Below are 25,711 nucleotides of genomic sequence, written 5' to 3'. Positions count from 1 at the left end.
CAACATCAGTAACAAGGGTTTCAAGACTACATGAGAGCTATGAAGTTGTTGCAGTAGGTTTCCCCGCTTACCCATTAAACTTTTAAGCAGAGGTGGAGAATGCCCACTACTTGTGAGAATTTCCTTCCTTGTGAGAATTTCTGGCCAGAAGGCAGGTGCTCTGCATAGGGAGATGACTCTCCTCTTTTTCTATTGATGTGCCGCCTCTCCCTGGGAGACATTGCTCCCCTTGAATCCTCCTGCTGTGTCATGGCAGACCCTGAGCTCTCTGGGACTCTTGCCTCATCAGTAGATACAGGTGTGTCCAGAGGTGGTGGGGTGTGTGTCAGCAGGGCTGTGCTCCATCGTCTCATCTTTCCCTTCAGAGTCCTCTTCCTCAAGTGCCTCCCACTTCTGGTCTGAATCATCGTACTCAAAGGGGATCATGACAGTTTAGGCTTTGGTTGTGCTACGTAATTACCTTTGTTGGCAGAGACAGAAGGGGAGTGTGATCCTGTTGATTCTTCTTGATTTTCCAGTGGCTTTTTGTACCATTGACCATAGTATCCTTCTACGGTGGCTGTCAGAGTTGTCGGTGGGCAGTACTGCCCTGCAGTGGTTCTTCTCCTACTTGGGTGATCGGCTGCAGAAAGTTCTGTCGTGTTCAGTCTTATGCCCCATGCAGTTCAACATCTTCATGAAACTGTTGAGTGTGGTCATGTGGAGGTTTGGAATGCATTGTCACAGACAATGTACAGCTATATATCTCTTTTTCATCACAAGCAGTGCAGCAGCAGACGTGCTGAACCAGTGTCTGACTGTGGTAATGGACTGGAAAAGGGCAAATAATTGCCTTTTATCTCAGGCATTTGGTTTGTAATTGTTTGGCTGCTGTTGGGAAATTTTGTGATGATGTTGGTGTTGGGGATTTTTTTACAAGTTTTAGTGGGATTTAATGCAGGATCACTTTTAATTTCGCTTACTGAGTGTTAATTGTGTGTATTTCTATTTGTTCTATATCCTATTGTAAGTCACCGTGAGACCATTATTGGTATATGGTGATAAATAAATAAAGATTATGATGATTATTAATTTAAATTGTTTTCATCTGTTAAATCTATTGAAGCTTTTAAGCTGGAAGAGTCAAGGTTGTTGGAGTATGGTAGATTGGGTGTTGGGCTTGGACTGAAGAGACCAGAACTCATTGTGTATCATTGTTGTTGTTGTTAGATTTACAGTAGGGCCCCACTCATATGGCGGGTTATGTTCTGGACCCCCGCTGTAAAGTGAAAACCACTGTAAAGCGGAACCCATTGAATAGAATGGCGTGCGGTGCCCGAAAACTGCCGTAAAAGCGGAACAAGTGCTGTATGAGTGGGGCTTTAGTCTAATTGCGTCTAATTGAGACTGCTGTATTAGCGAATCGCTGTAAAGCAGGGCCCTACTGTATATCCTGCCCTTCCTCCCAGCAGGTGCCCAGGGTGGCAAACAAAAGCACTAAAAACATTAAAACATCATAAAAACAAACTTTGAAACATAATAAAACAAAACGGCTTCAAAAATGTTACTTTAAAAAAGCTATCAAAACATCTTCTAAGATTAAAAAAGGTTAAGAACGTATTAAAAAGCAGTTCCAACACAGATGCAGACTGTGACAGGTCTCAAAGGCTTGTTGAAAGAGGAAAGTCTTCAATAGGCGCCAAAGCGTCTGCCTAATATTTAAGGGGATGGAATTCCTCAGGGTAGGTGCAGCCACACTAAAGGTCCGTTCCCTATGTTGAGCAGAACAGATAAGTTGGTATCTGCAGGAGGCCTTCACCTGCAAAGCGCAGTGATTGACTGAGTATATAAGGGGTAAGATGGTCTTTCAGGTATCCTGGTCCCAAGCTGTATAGAGCTTTGTATACCAAAACTAGGACCTTGAACTTGGCCTGGTAGCAAATGGGCAGCCAGTGCAATTCTTTCAGCAGCGGGGTGACATGTTGGCGATACCCTGCTCCAGTGAGCAGTCTCGCTGCCACATTTTGGACCAGCTGCATCTTCCGGACCAACCTCAAGGGCAGCCCCACATAGAGCACATTACAGTAATCCAGCCTGGACGTTACCAGTGCGTGGACAACAGTGGTCAAGCTATCCCAGTCCAGAAACGGCCGCAGCTGTCTTACCAGCCAAAGCTGGTAAAAGGCACTCCAAGCCACTGAGGTCACCTGGGCCTCTAGCAACAAAGATGGATCCAGGAGCACTCCCATACTATGAACCTGCTCTTTCAGAGGGACTATAACCCCATCTAAAGCAGGCAACTGACCAATTATCTGAACTCAGGAACCACCAACTCTCAGTGCCTCCATCTTTCTTGGATTTAGACTGTTCATTGGCCCTCATGCAGCCCACCACCGAGTCCAGGCAGCGGTCAAGGGCTTGCACGGCCTCTCCTGATACAGATGTTATGGAGAAATAGAGCTGGGTATTGTCAGCATACTGCTAACACCTCACCCCAAATCTCCTGATGACTACTCCCAAGGGCTTCATATAGATGTTAAACAGCATGGGGGACAAGATGGTACCCTGTGGCATCCCGCAGCACAACTGGTAGGGGGCCAAAAGACAGTCACCCAATGCTATTCTCTGAGAATGACCTTGGAGATAGGATCGGAACCACTGTAAAACAGTGCATCCAATACCCATCTCACCAAGTTGTCCCAGAAGGATACTATGGTCAATGTGTCAAAAGCTGCTGAGAGATCAAGTAAGAATAACAGGGCTGCACTCCCCCATCCTTCTTCCGATAAAGGTCATCCATAAGGGTGGCCAAGGCCGATTCAGACTGGGATGGGTCAAGATAATCTGTTTCATCCAAGAGTACTTGCAATTGCTGTGCCACAACCCTCCCAATCACCTTCCCTACAAAGGGGGTATTTGCGACTGGTTGGTGATTGTCACAAGCCAATGGGTCCAGGGTGGGCTTTTTCAGGAGTGATCGGATCACCGCCTCTTTCAAGGCGGCTGGAACCACTCCATCCCACAATGATGCGTTGATCACTTCCTGGATCCACTCGGTCAGACCCCCTCAGCAAGCTTTAATAAGCCAAGAAGGGAAGGGTCGAGAGGACACGTTGCTGGCTGCATCAATGCAAGCATCTTGTCTACTTCATCAGACTGCATCAACTGAAACCATTCCCAAGAATTTGGAGCAGACATTGTACTGGACACCTCATTGGGGACTACAGTAGATGTGGATGCGGCATCAAGACTGCTACGGAGGCAAGCAACTTTATGCTCAAAGTGCATTGCAAACAATTCACAGTGGGCCTCCAAAAACTCCATTTCCTGGAGTTGATGTCAACAGACCCCTGGCAATACGGAAAAGCCCCACTGGACGGCTACTTGAGGATGCGATGGAGGCAGAGAAGTGGGCCGCCCTCACCACCACACAGTAGGCACGGTGATGTTGTTTCACTCGTGCCTGATCAGCCTCACAGCACGTCTTTCGCCACTTGTGCTCTAGCTGTTGTCCAGCCTGTTTCATTGCCCTTAGCTCACTGGTGTACCAAGGTGCAAACCGGGCTCCACAATGCTAGAGAGGGCGCTCGGGGGCAACCGTGTCAAGAGCCCAACGTTCCTCGCTGTTCCACAGCGTGACAAGGGCTTCAACAGTGTCACCTGCTTTATCTCCTAGGAACTCCCCCAGAGCATTCAAGAATTGTATAGATTCCATTAGTCTCTGGAGGCGGACCATCTTAATCTGTCCACCCCCCTTGCAGGGAAGGATTGGAGCCATAAGTCTAAAGTTCACCAGGAAGTGGTCTGACAATGAGAAGGGGGTGGCATCCACCCCACCATCTCCAGAACACCCCTTCCTCCATCTGGAGCAAACACCAAGTCAAGGGTGTGCCCTGCCCTATGTGTCAGGCCATTGACAACTTGAGACAGTCCCATGATCATCATGGAGGCCATGAAGGCCTGAGCTGGAACACTAGAGGCAGCCTCCACATGGACATTGAAATCACCCAGCACTATTGTTCTGGGCTTCTCCAACACCACAGCTGAGACGGCCTCTGCCAGCTCTGTCAGAGAAGCTGCTGGACAGCAGAGTGGACAGTACACCAGCAGCAACCCTAGTTTATTGTCTCCTTGGCCCTACACCAGGTGCAGTCGCTCACAGCCAGCTCCAAGACACAGTGGCTTCTTGGTGACAGAGATGGAAGTTCTGTAGACCACAGCAACTCCTCCCCACTGTCCCTGCAACCTGTGCTGGTGTTGCACCAAGTATCCAGGTGGGCAAAGCTGGGTCAGATCAACTCCTCCAAGCTCGCCCACCCAGGTCTCGGTAAAGCACACTAAATTGGCACCTTCATCCACAATTAAATCATGGATGAGAGTGGTCTTATTGTGTACTGATCTAGCGTTAAACAACAACACACACAGGCCAGTGTGCACAGCAGATGAGCAATAAGGAACCCATCCATGAGAGGAGTGGCACCAAGGAACAAAGGCAGATAGACTTGTCCTTGTCTTCTAATTCACCACATCCCCATGGCTATATTTCTCTCTACCTGTGGTCACAGAAATTGGGGTGGCATCACTCATGTTCCTCTATACTAAGAGTCCTCCTAAACACCTGATATGGACCCAACACGAGCCCACCAACAAACCTGCCTGAGCCAATTATCCCAGTAGGCCTTTGCGAAAATTGGGAACAGTCATACCCATTCAAACTTTTTCACACAGGTCCCATCTACTCCCCCTCCTGTCTCACACCCAGGGAGGGCCAGCCTTCTGCCAGCTACAGACTCTCACTCTGAAGGCATCTGGTGACTTTCTGCTATCATTCAGTTCACGGCACAGGCTCTCACCCTGTGTAGGATCTACACATGCACCACACACCCTCCCCACCACTAATCTTCTCTAGATTGGTTTAACAGAAATATAATAAAACAATTAAAAAAAGGTAATAGAAGGGGAGTAGCACCCTCACCCTTGGGACTCTCCTTCAGTGGCAACCCTGCCAGCGGCAGACCCGCCGCCCAAGGGCAGCTGGGCTTTTATGTCTCCTGACCCAGCCAGCAGCTGATGCAAGAGGCTGGCAGGTTAACTGCAGCCTCTCTCTGGAGCTAGGGTCAGGCAGGGGGTCCCAGTCCTTGCAGCACTAACCAGGGACTTCAGCTGTCTTGAGGGACAGCGACCCAAAGGAGTGAGCAGCAAGCACCCAGATGCTCAGATACTCACTCCCAGGGCAGGTCTTCTCCAGTCGCCTAGTGCCGTGGCTGTTCCCCTAGGACCTATCACCCACATTCTGCCTAACCAACTGACAGGATTGTTGAGCAAGATAGATAAACACCAGTGAATGCTACCTTGAGCTATACTTCCTTTGGATTTGATGTAATTTGGTTTTAATAAACGTAAAAGAATAACGGCAGTTGAGTTGCTTCTACTATAAATTCTTTTGTTCCAGTTTGCAAAGGAACTTGAACTCCAGTTTGGTTTGCACAGACTGTAAAAGAGGTTTTCTTTAATTTACTAAATTTGCTTCTCTCTTCTTATCTGTCTGTTGTCATAATTTCTTTAAAAATACTTGTTTGCCACATTATATTCTGAATGCGTTTTTGTTTTGTTTCTAACTCAAATGTTCAAGTGTACTGTCTGTTGATTCTTCTTTGTTTCTTCTTTGTAGGGGGCCTGCAGAGCTGAAGAAAATACTTGTTTTCCAAAACTGGTAAGTCCCCCCCCTTTTTTTTATCACAGTGACTTTCCAGGCAGAATATACATTTTGTTTCGTTGACATCCATAAACAAGCAGTGAAGCTTTGTTGTGTGATATGTTAATATAATGTTTTAAAAGTGGAGCTTAAGCACCAGTAAACTTGCTGTCATGTGACCATGTTAATAAAAACAGGATGGGTACCATATTCATTTATAGTTTTTATCTGTAGTTAACTGATTTATATAGATATTCACGATACTTTCAAAACAAAATGCTTAGCACATGTTGCAAATCAGTTATTGGAAGAATTGGTTTGTTCCAGCCCCTCGTTCAATTTCATCTTACTTGCTTGAAGCACACTAGTATTACTATTCATTTGCCTAATTCTTACTTATGAATGTATATGTTTATCTAATATTTTCTCATTTATGTAATTTAATTGATCACTCTGAAAATAAAGTTGCAGTCCTGATTAAATTTGCTTGGAAGTAACTTACATTAAATTTGGTAGAACCTGCTTCCAAATAAACATGTAGTTCTTAGCTTTTAGTATTATGAAACAGATACATTGCAAGGAATGCACTGTATTGGGTGCATGCCATCTATGAGAAAGTCCATAGATAAAATGCAGTGATCATGTACTTTTGAGACTCAATCTTGTAAAATGATAGGTTGTTTTGAACAGGATTTCAATATTTTCCTTTTATTTACTGATAACAGTAAAATATATTTTGCAGCAACAGCATAAAGAACAGAAGATTTCATTTACTCTGAACCAAGTGTCTGAAAGTGGTGGGGATTTAGTAATCTCAGCAGCTCAAGAAAGTGGAGAAGGTAGAGAATGGAGTTGCAGACTCTACAGGAGGCTCTGAAAGTGGAAATTCAGGTTCACCAGGTAAATTGCATTCTCTGCCTTGAGTGTCTTACTTGAAATATTTAGTTAAAGTGGATGTTAGACTTTAGGAGGTCAGACTAAGCAATAATAGTTTCTTGAATCATACGTTCTGGTCTGCTTGCCAGTATCACACTATACTATCGATTTCCTCTGTTTTTATTTATTGAATTCATAACCCACCATATCTTTTGAGCTCAAAGTGTCTTTCAGCTGTTTCCCCCAGACACACATACTTCTGTACCCATGGTGCTTACAACTGGAGTAATTTGAATAATTAAAGACTCAGGATATAAAAGAGCCAGAAATTAAAAATAACAATTCATAAAGATAAAAAAGTGATTAAACAGTTTAGTTGTATTTGTTGTCCCAATATTTCCAGTCTCTCCACCTCCTAGTTTCTCTTCTACCTGCACTCTCAATTCTTTCCCCAAAGTTTCAGAAACAGAGCAAATATACAGTATATAAAACTACAAACGGCCTTCAGAGTAGCAACAACAAGTCTTACCACCTTTCTCCTCTCTTTCAGCTCATAAATTGCAGCTGTTGAATCTGAGTTGATCATTTCCAATCCTTTCACAACATTAAAAACAAAAAGAAATGTGGGCTATATTTATTAATTTCATTTATGGATTGCTTCCCATGATACATCCTGAAGCAATTAACAATAAAAACATGCAAAAATATCAACAGTACAAACATATATAAAACAACTTCAAATCCCACAGATGGAGACTGGGATAAGGATCTCTGCTTAAAAGACTTGTTGAAAAAGGAAGATCTTCAGTAGACACTGAAAAGGCAATAGAAATGAGAGGGAGTTCCAAAGGGTAGATAGATGCTGCTAAAATGGTTTTGCAGGAAGTTACAGACTAATAATTGAAAATAGTAAATGCAACATGTTTGTAGATGGAATGGTGTGATTTTTTTTTATTAAATGGAGCCTTATTTATATTTGGAGTTTTAGGCCTCTAAGGACATAACAAGCTTGTCCTCTGAAGAAACACTTAAGATAATTCTTACTACTTTATAAGAGAGGCATTAGTGCAAACCTGACCTGCATTAATTACTAAGACCTGGGTGGATGGGCTGCAAAGATCCTTTTCAGCTGTGTCAATTGGGTTCTTGCTTTAGCCCCAGCATAGGTTAGGTCAGATTGCTGTTGTCTACAGGAATTCCAGTTCCCTCTTTTTTTTTTATCCATTGCAGTTTGGACATTGAAACTGCTTTGGTTGCCCTGAGGAAAACGTCAGGGGAAAGGAGACCCTAGAGATTATCCTAGACCACTTGATGGCATTTATGCTACTGGGTCAGTGCTTTCTGGGAATTGGGGGGTGCTGTGCTCTAGTGACTTCATTCATGGATAGCCATTTACACAAGGTGGCAGTAGGAAACTATTAATCTGTTCCATGGCTGTTTGCTCTGGTGTTCTGCAACATTTTATCTTATCCCATTTTGTGAAAGAGCTATATGAAAACCTGCTAATGAGATCATCCAAGGAATAGGGGTGAGGAGCAAGTGTGCTGATGACACTCAGTTCTATATGTCCTTTTCGTCCGATTTGGGTGAGACAGTGGAAATGTTTCAATCATTGTTAGGTATCAGTAAAGATCTGAATGAAGGCCAATAAGCTGAAGCTCATTATAGAGCAGACGGGGTGTGTGTGTTCAACCAGTTATATAAAGTTCACAGTAAAAGGCAAAAAGATTTGTGATCAGATTTGAGAGAGACAAGAGATTTGACCCTCCCTCCCTCTCTCCCTCCCTCTCTCTCTCCCTCCCCCTCTCTCTCCCCCTCTCTCTCCCTCTCTCTCATATTTGTACTTGATTGCTGAGAAATCAGAATGGATGCAATAAAAACTATATTTTTGAATGTCAAAAAAGGTTCAGTTTGGCCATGCTGTTAGATCTAGCCCTGTCTCTGGATGCCCAACTGGCATTGGTGACATGAAGCACCTTGTATCAGTAGAAGTTGGTGTGTGTGGTCACCTTGGTACTGTTATCCATGTAATCTCCACAGCAGATGACGGCAATGCGTTGTATATTGACTTCTTAGGAGTTTCATTTGGTCCAGTATACAGCTTACTAGACCATGAAACCTGCAGCCTGCAAGTTGGGTAAGATCTATGGGGTGTCCCTATCCAGCCCTGGTATTCTCTTCTTGCCCTGCTTAGGTTTTAGGCTTGGGGGGAAAAAAACTATTAGAGCCAATAGGATGCTTTTTTAAAAAGCCATTTGTGGGGTGTGTGTGCACAGGTCACAGCTGGGGAGGGAAGGTTATCATTTCCCTTCTCATGCACTACCACCCCTCCTGCTGCCTAGGCTTGAAAACAGCTTTCTTTTTGTGCCAATGGAAGGTTCTTTTGAATCCTAATTGCTGCTCTGGGGAGTATGGGTGATCTTCATGGAGAGTGCAACTGGGGAGAGAAGTTGCAGCCTCCATGAAAATCACCTCCTTCAATAACTAGGCTTAAAAAAGGTAAAATGCCTTTTCATGCCTAATTATTGGGGCAATATGGAGGGGAGTGTGTGCGGGAGGAGAGAGAAAGAGATGGTCCTCTTCACTACTGGCGTCTTGCCCCTAGAGTGTTAGCGAAGGGCAGCTGTGGTCCTCTGGCTGAAAAAGGTCCCCCCTCCCCTGTGCCAGACTATTGACTGAGAGTAGTTAGTTGGAGCACATCTCAAGAGATTTTAAACAGGGTGCTGGTTGTTGCTTGACTTCTGAGCACAATTCAGAGTGCTTTAACTTTTAAATCCTGGGTATCTAAAAAATTGCCTATTCCCACACAAACTTGCTCAAATATTGAGATAATTTTAAGATGTTCCTGTATCTTGAGGTGAGGCTGGCAGCGACTAGGAAAAGGACTTTCTCAGGCATCTCTTTCCGGAACTCCAGAGAGTCTTTTGTTTTTTAGCATCTGGCAAAGGCCTTTATATTATATTCACCCAGGCCTTTAATATTCTGTTAATATTAGTTTCTGCTTTTTTTTAGTTTTGTATTGCAGTTTTTATTGTATAAATGTAAATTGCCCTGAGAGTTCTACATAAATGGGATACCAAATAAGTGGGATATCAAATTTCATAAAGATTTTAAGAATGATTCTTGATTTACTATAATTTCTGCTCTGTGAATGTTCTGTCTCCAGGTGTGGACAGTTAATTCAGCACTGATGACTATGATGAAAATACACAATGAGCCAGTGGGTCAGTTAATTTGCACACTGGGTATAATTTAAAGTGATCTGCTTATAGATTTCAACATGGTTAGCTCCAAACAATAGGTGGCAGGCATGGTTTACTTATTGAACAACATTCTTGCTTTTAAGATTCAAAGTATGACAATCTTCAGCCTGATTCTAAAGTCAAATCAATAGACTAACCTCAATTTCTTTGTTACTTTTAGCAAGTCCAATTTCTGTGGAACTTCTATGTAATTTATATAACAGCTCAGTACAAAAAAATATTTTTTTACTTTTGGCTTCCAATTTTTTTTGCTGGTAGAAGATGTATGAGTGTGGAAACTTGCAAATTGCCCAGAAAGTGCACAGTCCTGTCTCCCAGATGGAGCAGGTAAGACCTATTAAGGTCTATGGGACCTAGTTCTAAGTAAATTTGTATAGATTTGTGTAGTTGTGAATGATCCATCAAACATGTCTTCTAGGAAATAATCTTTACTAGACCGATCCCATTACTGATGGAATTATTTACATAGGTATCATTGATAACAATGTGGATATTTTTAAATGCAAGTTCAACTTCTCAGCCAACTTTATCCTCTCAAAGACCTGCATTCTTTTCAGATGCATTTGGTTGATAAAATCTCATATAGACAATTCTGGACAAGTTTGACACAGTTTTATAACCTGGAGGTAGGGTTTGTGGAGCTGTACACCTCACTGATCACTGACCCATACTCAGATTGAAAAAAGTTACAGGGAATTGCTATTAAAAATGAGACACATAAGTTGAAATGAAATATGGAGAACAGTTCTTCTCAGTCTGTGAATATGCCTGTTTTTAATATGATAATAGCCTTTATGTACAGACCCACAGCTCTGGCCTTCAGGTTATCAAACCATTTCAAACTTCTCCATGATAATCTCTTGAGTTTAAGTTTGGTTTTGAAGTAATCAGTGTTATAGATGATCCGATCAGGGCTCATGCACACCATTCCAAATTCTGGCCTATGCATCAACCCTTGCAGGGTCTTTCAATCCTGGTTCATTGTGCTTTGCAACAACCCAGTGGAATAGGGAGCAAAACTTGACCACAGAAAAACCACAAACTCAAAACTGATTGGATCACCTGATTAACAATCAGCACAGAAATAATAATCTTTGGGGAATCTATATATAATGCACGTTGCATATATTTGCAGTCCTCTCTATACACTTATTTGTCAGTAGGTATCTTTGAGGGATGATCAGCTCTACATGGGCTGTATGAGAGTGTCATCTTGGTGATTTGCAAACTTCCATATATGCATGTATAGCTGGAATGAAAATATTTGTACTCTAAATATAGAGATTGCAGAAAATTCAGACAGCAACATCTATATGCATCTGAAACACCTGTCTACCCATTATATGGTTGGTGAGGTCAGCTTGATTGTGTCAGTCATATTCTCCAACAGATGACCAGTACTTCAGAGCTGAAAGCATCAACCATGTTATTGCACAGACCCAGCTCAGTAACCAAGGCAATACATACAGCCCTAGATACTGGATATAGTGGTTTAGCCACAGAAACAGAATGTGAAAACCTCAGTCTATATATAGATGACTCTTGCTACTGTGGGTTGAAGTGACAATGACTTAGGTCCAAGACTTTGATTGCACATGTGTAAGCATCACTTATGTACAAGTTGGGGGTCAATCACTAATTCCCACTAGGAATCACATGGACACAATTCTGGAAGGCCCTCTGACTCCTAAAGCAGCTTTCCAGTGGACATGAGAGGTTGTGGGGTAGGGAGGCAACTCTCCCATGCATGGATAGAAGTACTTCTACTCATGTAAGCAGGTGAGTATTGGGTCTAAGTCTTTAGGTGTGGAATAGTAAAAACAAGATTCAAATACACATTGTCATTTTGGATCCCTCAGCATCTTGTATCACTTTCAAACAAGGAAGATAGGCACCTGGGGGGAAAAAAGAAAGCTGCAAATCTTAAGTTAACATTTTGGCAATTAGCAATTTTACTGTCCCTCTACATTCAAATTACTAATCTATAAAACATTAAGTACATCTAAAGCTCATTTTGGCAGGCTTCACTCACCCCAAAATGAGAACAACTTCAGTACTAAATAGTTGTGTGAACGTAGGCCAATACCTTTTTGCTCTGAGGTGCAATTCTCTCATTTGAGTTCAACAAGGGTACCTGTGTTCTCTTCATGAGAGTGTGGTCTGTCAGGCCAAACATGGGAAAACTATTATAGTGTATTTGTACATCCAAAAACCCTTGAGTGTGTGTGCTGATGTGTTGTGGAGAAGTGACCAAGTGGGAAATCTGTATTTTCAGCAGTATGCCGTTTTATTTAGAGAGTGATATTGCTGTGTTAGTTTTATAGAGTGAAAGTATGTGTTAGAAATTGTGGGAAAGATCATATAGGCATAGTACAAAATTATTTGCTAATGCCAAATTAATTAATTTTTATAGATCGAGCATATCTGTTGCATTTGTGTGTGTGTGTGTGTGTGTATAATATTGCAATGACATAAAGAAGTTAATTTATCTTAGATTTCCTGCAATTTAGCAGATTATATAGTTTTAATTCCTAAACAAGTCTTTTGAAATCACCAAATCAGCTTCCTCTCGAGACCAAGGGACAAATAGTCACAAGGAGTATTTGTAATGTGGTCTCCCACAGGCGAGAAGCATCTTGTATCATTTAGTGATTGAGCTGCTACATTATAAAAGGTTCTTATGCTAACTTTTTTAGATACCAAAAAGTTCCTGGAGAAGCAGTCAAGGTACCTGAGGAATTTATTGGTTCTTTTATTTTATTTTATTTATTTGCGCAGGGCAGGAAACTTAGTCTGAAGTGCCAATTTTAAAAGAATTATTGTTTTCATTTATTTATAAAGCATCAAAATACTAAGTGCTTCTCTTTAATGCCAGTTAACAACAATAATAAGCCTTTGGCTTCTGATTTTCAATTTCAGAACAGAAAAGTAACACAAAGTAGCAGGGCAAAGGGGAAGAGATGAAAGAAATTGTCACATCCTGCTCAAAATAGTGAAATCCCTCACTACAAAAAGAGGGGGGAATGTAAAGATAAAGTTGCCAATGCAAAGTTGATCAGTCTCAGGCAGTTTTGACATAGGTCAAATTCAAGTAAGCTTTTGCTCTGTAATATGTAAACTTTTTGTTAGGAAAAAGGCAAGAAACCGTTAAACTTCTACTATTCACCTGGTGTATTTGACTTCTGATTTTCATCAGCTCCTGAGATCTTCTCTTTGTTTTCACAAATACAAAAGCAATGCATTGTTCATCCATGATGGAATTTAGAGAGTAATAGAGAGAATAACTCTGGAGACAATCTTTCCAGTCACTTAGTGAAGCAGCAAAGATTCTTCTTTAACGTGTGTCATGGTGTACCAGCCAAGACCACATACAGGCAATTCTTTATTTTTTGATTATATATACAGGTTTTTGCATCAGAAGTGATTGTCTGTGCTGCTTTTTGTACTAGTTTATGATTATTGTTGTCAACCAGATGGTTTGTGATCTTTTTTTTAAGAGGTGTTACTCCTTTTCTTGTATCTTCATTCCCAGTGCATACTTAAAGTTGTGGATAAAGGTGGCAGAAATAGGCAACACCCTTTATGAGGAACCCAGTTTTAGTCAAGAGCCATTATTGTTTTATTATTTAGAGACATTTATGTACCACTTAATTATTTGCATTTCTAAGTGGCATACATAAAAATGAGCCATACGTAAAATGAAACAATAAACTCATCATAAAACCAAACACTATCTTAAAATGCCTTCTAGAACAAGAAAGTCTTAATCATGCACCTGAGGTCCAACAGGAGGGTGCCTGTCTAATCTCAGCTGGGAGGATGTTCCACAGGCTTGCACCCACTGCACTAAATGTATGGCTTCTCTAGTTGTTAAAAGCCATGCATTATATAGAGTGTCCTTACAGAACCTTCTGTAAAGCATATGCAGTACTAATGGTGTGATCTTCTATTTTTAGAAACTGGTTGCCCAAATGAAGCAGGATCCACAGGTAAATATGTTTTGTTTGCACTCTTCATGCCATTCTTAAAGTCAGAATACAAATGTTCTCCATGTGTTGTATTTCATTAGAGCTTTTTTCATAGAGAGAAATAGAAATGTTCATCAAATTGTATATCATCTCAGTAGTAATATTTCTGACAGTTTTGTTCACAAGAAGATTCTTAAAAAGTATCGTGAGGAAGGTGGTGGTTTGTTTATTTAATTCATAATATTTGTGTATTGCTTTTCAACTGTAAAACCATCAAACTGGTTCACAGCAATGACATAAGGGGTTATAGCTAATGTAGCCCTAAGTAACAGTCCCATCAGCGCAAGGATTTCTGCTTGTGCAATGGGACCTCCCCTTTCTGTGTGCCCTCGGGAGCACATTTGGCAAGGGTGCAAGGGAAGGAGAGGGGAAGTCTTTTTGTGCAACTGGAAATCCTTGCACTGATGGGACGTATTAGTTGGATACCACCCAAGATTTACAGGTAGCTATTGCCTTTACATTGACAGATCTGGAATACCAACTGCTGTCAATAATATCTAGCTCCTGGTTCTGGACCCCAGGCTTTTGTTTGGTAACCAGATACTTTTAGTGTCTATGATGTGGACTTAGTTGTCGGGCTGATGTCCAACTGCTGTGGCTCCTTGCTCTACTTTCTGAAAGGTGGCAGTGGCAAAAGATATGCTGGCATATCCTTCTCCCCTTGCATATTTTGCTTAGTTAGTTCCTGGTTTGTGTCAAACCATAGTTTTACACTGCAGTCCAGTCTGCACGCTATGGTTTATTCTTGCTTAAATCATGATGTGCAATTCTGGTTTAACAAGCAAGCATAAACCAAGTAGTAAGAAAGGAAGCTGACCATGTAAGTGGAGGAGGGAGTGCATGACCCCAAGGTTTGCACATGTAACTCTAGAATGATTATAATTTGCCATGTCAAGTAAGTTGACCCTATATTACTTGGGACAGTGGAGAGAAATGACACAGGAGTAAGTAAACATCAAAATCCTGTAACTTGCACAGTTAGTTGTTCATTGTTCTTAGAATGAGAAGGTGCTGTTAAAATTATACATTTACTATAAAAGTAATACCAGATTCTAGAAGTTATGGTATTTTAGTCTTTTTAAAATATGCGTAAAATACTGTATGTATTTATGGGCTAATGTGTGGTGTTAAGATGGCTGTAGGAATTCTAATTCTTAAAAATACTCTGAATGATGGTCCAATTTTGTATTTGGCGTGGTTGTTAGCCAACTTTATTAGCTGCTATACTTCTCTTGTCCCAGACCTAGAGAATGAAATGTGCAACAATGTTGATTTGGAGGCAATTGGCATGTTCAGATTTTAATGAATGTGCGTTATAGATGTGTATCCCCTAAATTTGTAACATTTGAGGTGCATTCTTTTCCTTTAACTTCATTTATACCACAGACCCATATGCTGGGGATTCTGGGGAGAAAAGTTTAAGTGTGAAGTAATCTTTGGAGGTGGGGTGATGGTTTAATGTTAAATGTATATTTCAAAATAATTTCATTTTTATTTGGTGCAGCATATCCCTAAAAAAGGAGCATATTGTAGGGCACTCCTGGATGTCCTCCTTAATTAAGTCTTAAATGACACACTCTTCTGCACCAGTCACCAAACTGACCCTGAGCTTTGAAAAGAGCCGCAAAATGGTGTAGCACCAGGAAATTCAAATATGCTTCACTGTTGAGCTATTTAAGCAATCTGACTGGTTACAACCTATTATTTATAACGTTATTGTGGGGTTGTTAAAGTCTTCCTCCTACTATTCTGTGTTAACAAGTGGAATAGCTTTCTCACAGATTTTTTTCTTTCTAATCAGAATGCTGATCTGAAGAAGCAGCTTCATGAACTCCAAGCCAAAATCACAGCTTTGAGTGAGAAACAGGTAGGGAAACTGGTATATTTTTAATATCATGTTCTAAAGATACATCTCCTCCCAGCTACCAAGAGAACTGCTAATTTTTTTCATGTGTGAAAATAAGTGTGGGCAGCCAACACTTTTTGGATCTTGTTGGATGTATTTAGCAAAACAAAAATAAGTATTGGATGCACCAGTAATGGGTACAGTGAAGTTTATCTAGTGCTATATGGTGCTGGAAATATGTGACTAATATCATTGTAAGGTAGTCTAATGTATAAACTTTACAGTGGGAATGGAATGGACATATTCACATTAGAGAAGGTCACAGATGTTACAATATGCCTGTCAAAATAAGTTACACAATTTAGTTCTTGAACTGCATATATATCTGGTTCTGTAAAAAAGGAAAAATCTGGTTTGTTATTGGTTGGTATGTTAACCTCCACTCACACTTTGTGTATGTGCTGCATTTGTTGTGTTGCAATCTCTGAAGTTTTAACTTCTTGCCTTTGTTTGCAGATACTCCTAATTAGCCCTGCACCCACATGTATGTCTAGCTGATATCACAGCATGCATTGTTATTCGTTTTCTGTGTTGTTGCAATCATGAATGATATCTCTGAGAATGCTTTGGTTAACAAAAAAATGATTATGTTTAAAAAAGTTCAGAATGAAATTTGAATTTAATACAAATATGGTCTATACACAATCTGTTAAAAATGAATCTGTGATCTTCTAAAACAATGGCTTAAAGCCAGCTTTTGTCTGTTTCTCACTCCTTGGTTCTGAAAGGTTCTGGATAGGCTAGGCTAGGCTAGGATCCAAGGAATTGCATAGGCTCATGCAAGGGGCTTGAGTTAGCTCAGTGGGATTTTTTAAATGTTAAGCATCCAATTCCCTTGGCATGACAAACTACTTTTGAAATTCCACTCAGTTTCAAGTTAGCATTTTGGCATGATGTGAAGAGGCTGCTGTTTTGAGAGAGATAAAAAGCCTACAATATATTGTGTTAAATAAATAAAATAAAAATCTGGTGCATTTGAGTTGTTTTGGGGTAGGGCTCAAGAACTATGTCAAATAGAGGTGTCAGAGAGTGAACTTTTAGAACGAATTGACTTTTAGAACTAACAAATTAACAGGTTGGTGGGGCTTGATAGCATTAAACTTGAGAATTCCTGAAGAGCTCAAATGTGAATTTATTACTAAAATCAGCAATGTAATTTAGAATTAGAAGGCAGTCAATGTAACTTCATTTCTTTTTAAGAGGTATTTGATGTCAAAACGGAAAATTTGTAAGTCTGGCTTCTATTCTACGTAAATTCATTGAACGCGTTATTAGGATTACAATGGTTAAACGCACAAAACAGCAAACCCTGCTGAATAAGAAATAATATGGCTTCTGCATAAGAGAAATCATCCATCTTAAGTGTTCATATGATAAAAACTTCTAGGTAGTATAGACAAAAGTTTGCTAAACTATGAACAGAGCGGATAGAGACTTTTCCCCATCTTTTATAATGATAGAATTATAGGTTGCCCAATTTAGTTGATAGGCAGTATATTTAAGATGGACAAAATAATTATATGGTGATTTTACTACCACACACCATCGTGATGGCTACTAGTTCAGGTAGCTTTAAAAGGCGATTAAAAAATTAGTATAGGATAGGTCTGTCTGCTAGTATCAACCATGGTTAGCTAAATTGAACTTTTAGGTTCAAATGTATTCCACTTGTGAGGGTGACAAACAAAAGATGTTATGTTGGCTACCTTCTGAATACCACTTGTCGGGACAAAGGGGGAAGGGCTGCTTGTGAGATTTCCAGAAGCATTAGGTTGATCACTTTTTGAGATAGAATGGACCACAAAACACAAAGATTGCTTGGTCCTAGCAATCAAGATTATATAAGTCTTGTTGAGTACTTGAGACCCAGCTGTGTTTCCACTGTCTTTCACTTGGAATTTTATTTTATAGTGCAGTCATCTTAGCAAGTTAGCCTGAGAGTTTTCCTCACTTTTACGCTATTTTCTACAAAAATCATTATTGATGTTCATGCAAACTACCCTGTGGAATTTCTAAGGGAAATAGTAATAAACAATTAAAAATATGCTTTTGCTCTGGAGTGTCTTGCAAATTTTAATCATGCTTGATTGTAATGCCAACATAGTTTAGCAACTGAAAGTACCCATGCAGGTGTGCATGCTCCTCTATCCTTGTTCTTCCCTTTGCATGAGTTCCCTCTTCTACTTCCTGATTTTTGCTAATAATAATTTGCCATGATGTCCAAATTGGCAAACTGTGGTTAGCACAATACATCCAAACCATTGTTTGGCAACCACAGTTAGACAAGGTTGTAAACTGGTTTGGATTCAAGGCACTAACCATATTTTGCTGCTTTTGTTGTTATGCCAGATTATGGATGGAGAAAACTATGAAGGTGAGGAGTCAGGATGGGAGTGCAAGACCCCTGAGGACACCCCCAATTACCAAATCATAAGAACATAAGAAGAGCCTGCTTGATCAGGCCAGTGACCCAGCTAGTTCAACATCCTGTTTTCACAATGGCCAACCAGATGTTCATGGGAAGCCCGCAAGCTTGACCTGAGCACTAGAGCACTCTCTCCCTCTGCGGTTTTCAGCAGTTGGTATTCAGAAGCATACTGCCTCTGACTGTGGAGGCAGTCATTGTGGCTAGTAGTCTTTGATACCATTATCCTCCATAAATTTGTCTAATTTATTTTAAAAGCCGTCCAAGTTGGTGGCCATCACTGCATCCTCTGGGAGCAAGTTCCATAGCTTAACTATGTACTGTGTGAAGAAGTATTGTCCTGAATCCAGCATTCAGCTCTCCACTGTGCCTTTTATATATTTCACAATGGTTTAGTTCTGATGCAGTTTAGAAAAAAGCATTATACAGTGCCTTGCAAAAGTAATCACTCCCCTGACTACTGCTCTCATATTATTGAATTACAGATGGTACATTGCAATTTTGTTCTGTATAATATTTTATTTTGAAACACTGAAATTCAAAATCATTATTGTAAGGTGACATTGGTTTTATGTTGAGAAATGTTTGTAAGAAATATAAAAAACTGAAACATGTTGCTTGCATAAGTATTCAACCCCCACACATTAATATTTGGGAGAGCCACCTTTCGCTGCAATAACAGCTTTTTTTGGGTAGGTATGTACCAGCTTTGCACACAGTGTTGGAGGGATTTTGCCTGTTCTTCTTGGCAGATTCACTCCAGGTCATTCAGATTGCTTGGACGTCACTTGTGGACTGCAATTTTCAAAGAGCGCCTCAGATTCTCAATGGGATTGATATTAGGACTTTGAGTGGTCCACTGTAGGACATTCACCTTTTTGTTCTTGAGCCACTCTAGTGTTGCTTTGGTGTTGTGCTTGGGATCATTGTCCTGCTGAAGAGTGAATTCCCTCCCAAGCTTCAGTTTTTTAGTGGACGGAAGCAGGTTCTCTTGTAGTGTTTCCCTGTATTTTGCTCCATCCATTCTTCCTTTGATTTTAACAAGATGGCCAGTCCCTGCTGATGAGAAGCATCCCCACAGCATGATGCTGCCACCACCATACTCACTGTAAGGACGGTGTGTCTTGAGGCATTGGCAATATTAGGTTTGCACCACACATAGCGCTTTGAGTTTTGACCAAAAAGCTCTATCTTGGTCTCATCTAACCACAAAACCTTTTCCCACATTGCAGTTGGGGCACTGTCATGCATTCTGGCAAACTCCAAATGTGCTTTCAGATGGTAGTTTTTGAGGGGCCTGATTACTTTTGCAAGTAAATGTGCACGTGCATGAAGTTCTAACAAAGTTACATTTCTAAATTGAGCAAGGTTGTTGTTGTTGTTGTTGTTATGTGCCTTCAAGTTGATTATGACTTATGATGACCTTATGAATCAGCGACCTCCAATAGCATCTGTCATGAACCACCCTGTTCAGATCTTGTAAGTTCAGGTCCGTGGCTTCCTTTATGGAATCAGTCCATCTCTTGTTTGGCCTTCCTCCTTTTCTACTCCCTTCTGTTTTCCCCAGCATCATTGTCTTTTCTGGTGACTCATGTCTTCTCATGATGTGTCCAAAGTATGATAACCTCAGTTTCATCATTTTAGCTTCTAGTGACAGTTCTGGTTTAATTTGTTCTAACACCCAATTATTTGTCTTTTTCGCAGTCCATAGTATGTGCAAAGCTCTCCTCCAGCACCACATTTCAAATGAGTTGATTTTTCTCTTACCCACTTTTTTCACTGTCCAACTTTCACACCCATACATAGAGATCGGGAATACCATGGTCTGAATGATCCTGACTTTAGTGTGCAGTGATACATCTTTGCATTTGAGGACCTTTTCTAGTTCTCTCACAGCTGCCCTCCCCAGTCTCTAGCCTTCTTCTGATTTCTTGACTATTGTCTCCATTTTGGTTAATGTCTGTGCCAAGGTATGGATAATCCTTGACAAGTTGAATGTCCTTGTAGTCAACTTTAAAGTTACATAAATCTTCTGTTGTCATAACTTTAGTCTTCTTGATGTTCAGCTGTAGTCCTGCTTTTGTGCTTTCCTCTTTAACTTTTATCAGCATTCGTTTCAAATCATTACTGGTTTCTGCTAGTAGTATGGTATCGTCTGCAGATCCTTCCAATACAGCTTACAATTAAATAAAAAAATTAATAATAAAATTGCAATTGGATAACATTCAACCTTACTAGCTTATCAGGATCCTTCTCACAAGGCAGTTGGTACAGGTCCTGTGCAGGAGGAGAGGACAACTGAGTTGGAATAGGTTCTTATGTCACCTTTGCTTGCCTCCCTCACTTGCTTGTCCCTTCTCCATTTTCCTCTGCTGAGGGTGAAGTGAGTCTCTTTCCACTATGAGTGGGATTGGGAGAACCTATGCCTGTGTTAGAATTATCCATTTTCTAATCAAGATTCTGAAGAGTTGTGAATCCTGCGCAACACTTATTTCCACTTTGGGCCTTCCAGATGATAGAAGAATCAGTGAGAATAGCTTTAACAGTTGTTCCACCTGTCCAGTGATGCTAGAGTGAATGACAATGGTTTGCACTTGGGGGGAAAGGTACTTAAAACAAACTTTCCTCGCTACTAGAGTTGTTCAGCAATGGAATCATGTATTTTGGAAGGCGGTGAAATCTCCTTACATGGATATTGTTATGAAAAGGATAGACAGACATCTGTGGGCAATAGCTGTTATAGAATATCTGATAATGCAGCAGAGAGTAGCCTAGATCAGTGGTTCCCAACTTGGGGTCCGTGACTCCCAGAGGGGCCGGGAAGTCATCCTGGGGGGGCAGCGAAGAGTCAAGAGAGGAATTATTTATTATATTTTTTAGAAAGTGTTCAGCACGGCTGAAACAAACTGAGCAAGTGTGAGCAACTTTAATTCCCGGCTCCTTGCCCCCCCCAAGGAGCCCAGCTGTTCATTGCTCTTCCTGAACTTCCAGCTCCTTAACCCTTTATGGAGAAGGGTAGCCCCAACCTTTGCATGCTGCCTGGACCAGTGGTGGCAGCAGCAGCAATTAGCAGAAGGAGGAGAGCACAAACATAGTGGCCAACATGTAATGAGTGGGTGGTGTATGTGTGTGTTTGTGTGTATGTCTGTAGGGGAGGGGGCCCCTCTGACCTCCTCATGATCCCTTCAATGCGAATGACAGAGGCACGCAGCAGCAGCGGCACACTCTCTCCTCCCCATGCATTTCCCTGTAGTCTCACACAGGCTGTTACCAGGCTAAGGGGAAGATGGTGGTGATGGGGGAGTGAGAGAGAGAAAAGAAGAAGGGGAGGTCATTCCTCACCCTTTTGTCTCAGAAAGAGAGGGAGAGAAAGAGGCGGTGGTTGAGGAGGATTCCACCCTCACATTCACCATCTAGTTTCCTCTTCTCCCTCCTGCAGGGCACTCTCCCTTTGGTATAAGGGGGCAGGAGGGGGGAGGGAGGGAGGGAAAGAATAGGAGTGGGACCATGTGCATTTGTTTCTCACTGCCACCACAGGTCACTCCAAGAATGGAAGTACCTAGAATGGGCACATAGCTCACTTGACTCCAACCCTTCCTCCCCCTCCCTGCCCTCATGTCCTGAGTGCCCTCTCTTCCATGTGGCTGCTCCTCTGCACTCGTCCAGCTGTTACTGCCTCTTACTTGCTGCCTCCTTTTGACCCACCAAACCTCTCCCCTACCCATAACTTGACATGCCTTTCCACCCTCTAACCCTGCTCCCTCCCTTCGCATTACTTCTCTCTTTTTCTTCTCTCTCTGCCCACTTGTACTCACCCACCCCACCCCTGGTGCCCAAGTTTGCTCCTGTTTTGAATTTGCTTATAGGATTGTGTGAACTGTGTTTATTTATTTATTTATTTTATTCGATTTTTATACCGCCCAAAGCCAATATTTATTGGACTTTAATTTCCTGCCAGGCAGATCTCTCTCTCTCTCTCTCTCCTGCCTCTGTTTCTCTGTATGCATACAAATCGTGGGGGTGGCCAGAGTAGCAGCAGGAGGAGGAACAATAATTAACATGTGGGGGTCGCAAAATATTTTGAGGTTACAGAGAGGGTCCCATACTGATGAAGGTTGGGAAAAGATGGCTCACTGGGTGAATTTCAACTCTATATTTTAATGCAACAGCAGAAGGAAAATCACAGCGCTAATTTCTGATTTTCTTACCTGCTGTCCCACCTTTCTGGCAGCAACCATTCCATGGTTATCTTACTGAAAACCATACCCTCAGTATGAAGTAAAATAATAAAATTAAAAGCACGAAACCTTTTCCTCAGTGGGTGCTGATACTCATGGCTATACTAGATCTTTTCCCCTGCAGCTTCAGAAACTGAAACCCTACAGGCGGACCTGGACTAGCTCTATGTGTCCTCCTCCCCCCAGCCACCTAAAATCAGTTTGCATGCTAGCATTTGGAATAACCATGGTTTGGTCTTCTAGTATGTCCTATGTGAGCTTGATACAGAGAAACTCACTAACTTCATGAATGATTGTATATGGAGAAATTTCCTATTGGTCCTCCATCTTACTTTTTCTCTCCTCTGTGTGCTTAATTATTCGATCGCATTATGCCTTGCTAGCTCTAATTCTGTTTGGGTATGTTGACATTTATCTAGAAATTCAAAAAATTTGGGCACCACAGCCAGTCCTGTTTTCTTTTTTCATTCATGGAAGCTTGCTGGTAGCAAGTTTTCAACAGAAGCATGTTCCCACATTGAGTGTTCAGTGATATATATGTTAATATAACATAAAACATGGGGTGGTGCACTGATAGGAACAAAATCCACTGTGCCTCTAAAATGGGGTTAAAGTTCCTAGTGACAGGAGATGGAACTCCAGCAGGCATAATTTTTCTTTCTAAAGAAATGATTTTGACAATTTCTTTTTCACACTACTTGAAGAGTAACTGTATCAAGCTGGGTCATGGTCATTGTTGCTTGAATCCAATACTGCCAGTGTTAACTTGTTTTTGTAAAAAGAGAGATTAAAATAGGATGGAACATGGTTAAAAGCAGAATGTCAGACTGTTTTCCTCCCTGAATCCTACAAATCATAACTTTATGCTGATATTTTTTCCACTTCAGTCTCTGTCCTAATTTTCTTCAATAAAGATTGTTTTGTTTCTTAGTTCCATATCATAAAATATGCAAGGCCCCAGGAAAGAGCCAGCAAGAATTAGCTTACATTGTTTCTCAAACTTTAGAAGCAGCAGTTTTAACTTGTGTTTCTAATTATCAGGTCCCCAAAATGCAGTGAAGTGTTTCAATGAATGAATGATCTGTATGATAGCAACTAGTTGTGCTTAGAAGGCAAATCCAATTAGTAACTTTTTCAAAAAATGTTAATATTGGCGATTTGTTCTCTGAAGTTGGCGTATTAATGTGCTTGTCAGTAAATTATTTAAATAGCTCAGAGGGCCCCTGATAGTTTCAGGACAATTTTTGATGTGATGCCAATAGATGAGTCATATTAACTTTCCAGTTCTCATGTTGAGGCAGGGAGAGGAGGTTGTATATTGATGAAGAGGCTGTGGTATTGGGCAGAGCAAGTGTTTGTAAAGCTTGGATTTCTATTGTAAGATGGTCTGACCCAACAGTCTTTTTAAAAGTTGTGCAAGAGTAAAATAGTGAACTTGATATAACTGTACAGAAATGGATTATAATGGGTTCCAATGTTTCAGCTGGTGACCTTTGATACATGTCCTCACTTATCCTCTAGCAGGATGCAGAAGCAAAGAAGTTCCACTATGGGGATTTTTTTTTTTTTGGTCTTAGGGTTTAAAAAACTGTTGCCTTCTGCCAAGCAGACTAGTGAAGGAGGGACCTCTGCCTGCCTGCTCTATCTTCTCATGCTGATTGTGGAACAAGACATTCCTTCCTCCATAGCTAGCATAGAAATCTAGTGGTTTGGCAGAGGAAAGTTATGCCCTGTGTCCGCCAGCCTGCTCACTTACCTGCATGCACTCACCTATGACTACCAGGCGAGTTTGTTAAATACAAGGCTGATATAATAGTAAATGCTCAACTTACTAAATGCCTTTTATGTTAGCTTTGGAACTTCCAAATTGATAGCATATCATTTAAGAAATGTGCATTGTCAGAAACTGTAAACTAGCTTTAGAGCATACTGCAGGGTTTTTTTTAGATGGTGTTTAATATCAGAGCAGTCGAATTTCAAGACATTCAGGGGGGAAAACCTGAAGGAAATGCGTTGAGAGAGGAATTCTTCATATTTTAGTAGATAAAGCTATGTAATGGGCAGTTTTGTTTAATGTCCCTTGGAATTTCTAATTATTTGCTGCTGACATGAACAGCAAATAAAAGAAAAAATCATATTTATGTCATGGTGTTTTCTGGTGAGCACTCCTTGTGTTTATATTTCCATTTTCTACTATCTTATCTACTCTTACCTAGTCCTAAATTCAGTGAGACTTTGAATAAACATGCATAGGATGGGTCTGAAAATCTCAGGATTAATCTCTTCATAGGGGAGTGAGGTATGTTACTATGTTAGCCAGTGAACTAAATAGTTATGTGTGCCCCTCTCCCTTCCCTTTTTCAGAATGCATTTCTGAACTTAAGTACTCTTTTTACAGCGAATGCCATTCTCCTTCCGCTACCTTTCTAAAAGAATAAATTTTTTGGGCAACAATACTTAAAGTACTAGCTAGAGGGAGTCATTACTCCCAGTTACAACTATAGCAATAATGAAGAAACTGAAGTAAGGCACTCTCTTGCAATGTGATTTGTAAGACACACACATTTTGTGTGTGTGTGTGTGTGTGTGGGAACATGGGGGAAAGGTAACTGTTTCATATTGCAAAACACGTTTACACAATGAACAAATTTGCTTCCCTGCCTTGCTTCTCCCATTTCAACTGCATAGGGCACAAGATGGACTGGAGGATAGTAGGACAACTTTGAGATTTGATATTGATGCATAATGGCGATATTAGCAGCTTAGAAAACTATTTGTAAGGGGGTGTTGATTATGGGAAACCTTTGGTCCCACCTTTAAATAAATCTTGTAGAACAAACCAAAACGTCCTGTTCATTGTAACTGCTGTTTTTATGTTTATTGAAAATTGCTCAGAGTTGAAGTGAATCCATAGCATTCGTTTCAGGATAGTAAAACTTATTATGAACATCTGTGTGTAGAATTTATTTTTACTTTATTTGGAATGGAGTAAAAACTTATGATATAGATAAGAATTCTTTTGCTTCAACATCTTCTCCTTTGCAGGCAATCACATACAAATAATTAATAAAGTTAATTCTATAAGAGAACATATCATAGAATAGTGGAATTGGAAGGGGTCTATAAAGCCATCGAGTTGAACCTCCTGCTCAGTGCAGGAATCCAACTTGAAGCATACCCGACAAGTGGCTGTCCAGCTTGCCTCTTGAATGCCTCCAGTGTTGGAGAACCCACCACTTCCCCTGGCTTATTTTCATTTATGAGTTTTTATTCCTTGAAAAAATGATGTTTTAACTGTTAA

General features: G+C 40.9%; 1 protein-coding gene across 1 annotated transcript in view; it reads left to right on the top strand.

Moving 5' to 3' along the window:
• PHF21A (PHD finger protein 21A) overlaps window positions 1-25,711 on the top strand; it is a 218,683-nt gene that overhangs the window by 60,367 nt on the left and 132,605 nt on the right. The window contains exons 2-5 of the mRNA XM_061610864.1: window positions 5,651-5,692; window positions 6,417-6,574; window positions 13,770-13,802; window positions 15,643-15,708. Of these exons, the coding sequence (XP_061466848.1) occupies window positions 6,521-6,574; window positions 13,770-13,802; window positions 15,643-15,708 (153 nt within the window). The 5' untranslated portion in view covers window positions 5,651-5,692; window positions 6,417-6,520. The remainder of the gene's footprint in view (window positions 1-5,650; window positions 5,693-6,416; window positions 6,575-13,769; window positions 13,803-15,642; window positions 15,709-25,711) is intronic.

This window comes from Rhineura floridana, chromosome 2, assembly GCF_030035675.1.
Source record: "Rhineura floridana isolate rRhiFlo1 chromosome 2, rRhiFlo1.hap2, whole genome shotgun sequence".
In the NCBI taxonomy this organism is placed as follows: Eukaryota; Metazoa; Chordata; class Lepidosauria; order Squamata; family Rhineuridae; genus Rhineura; species Rhineura floridana.
This window is presented reverse-complemented; position numbering and strand designations above follow the sequence as displayed.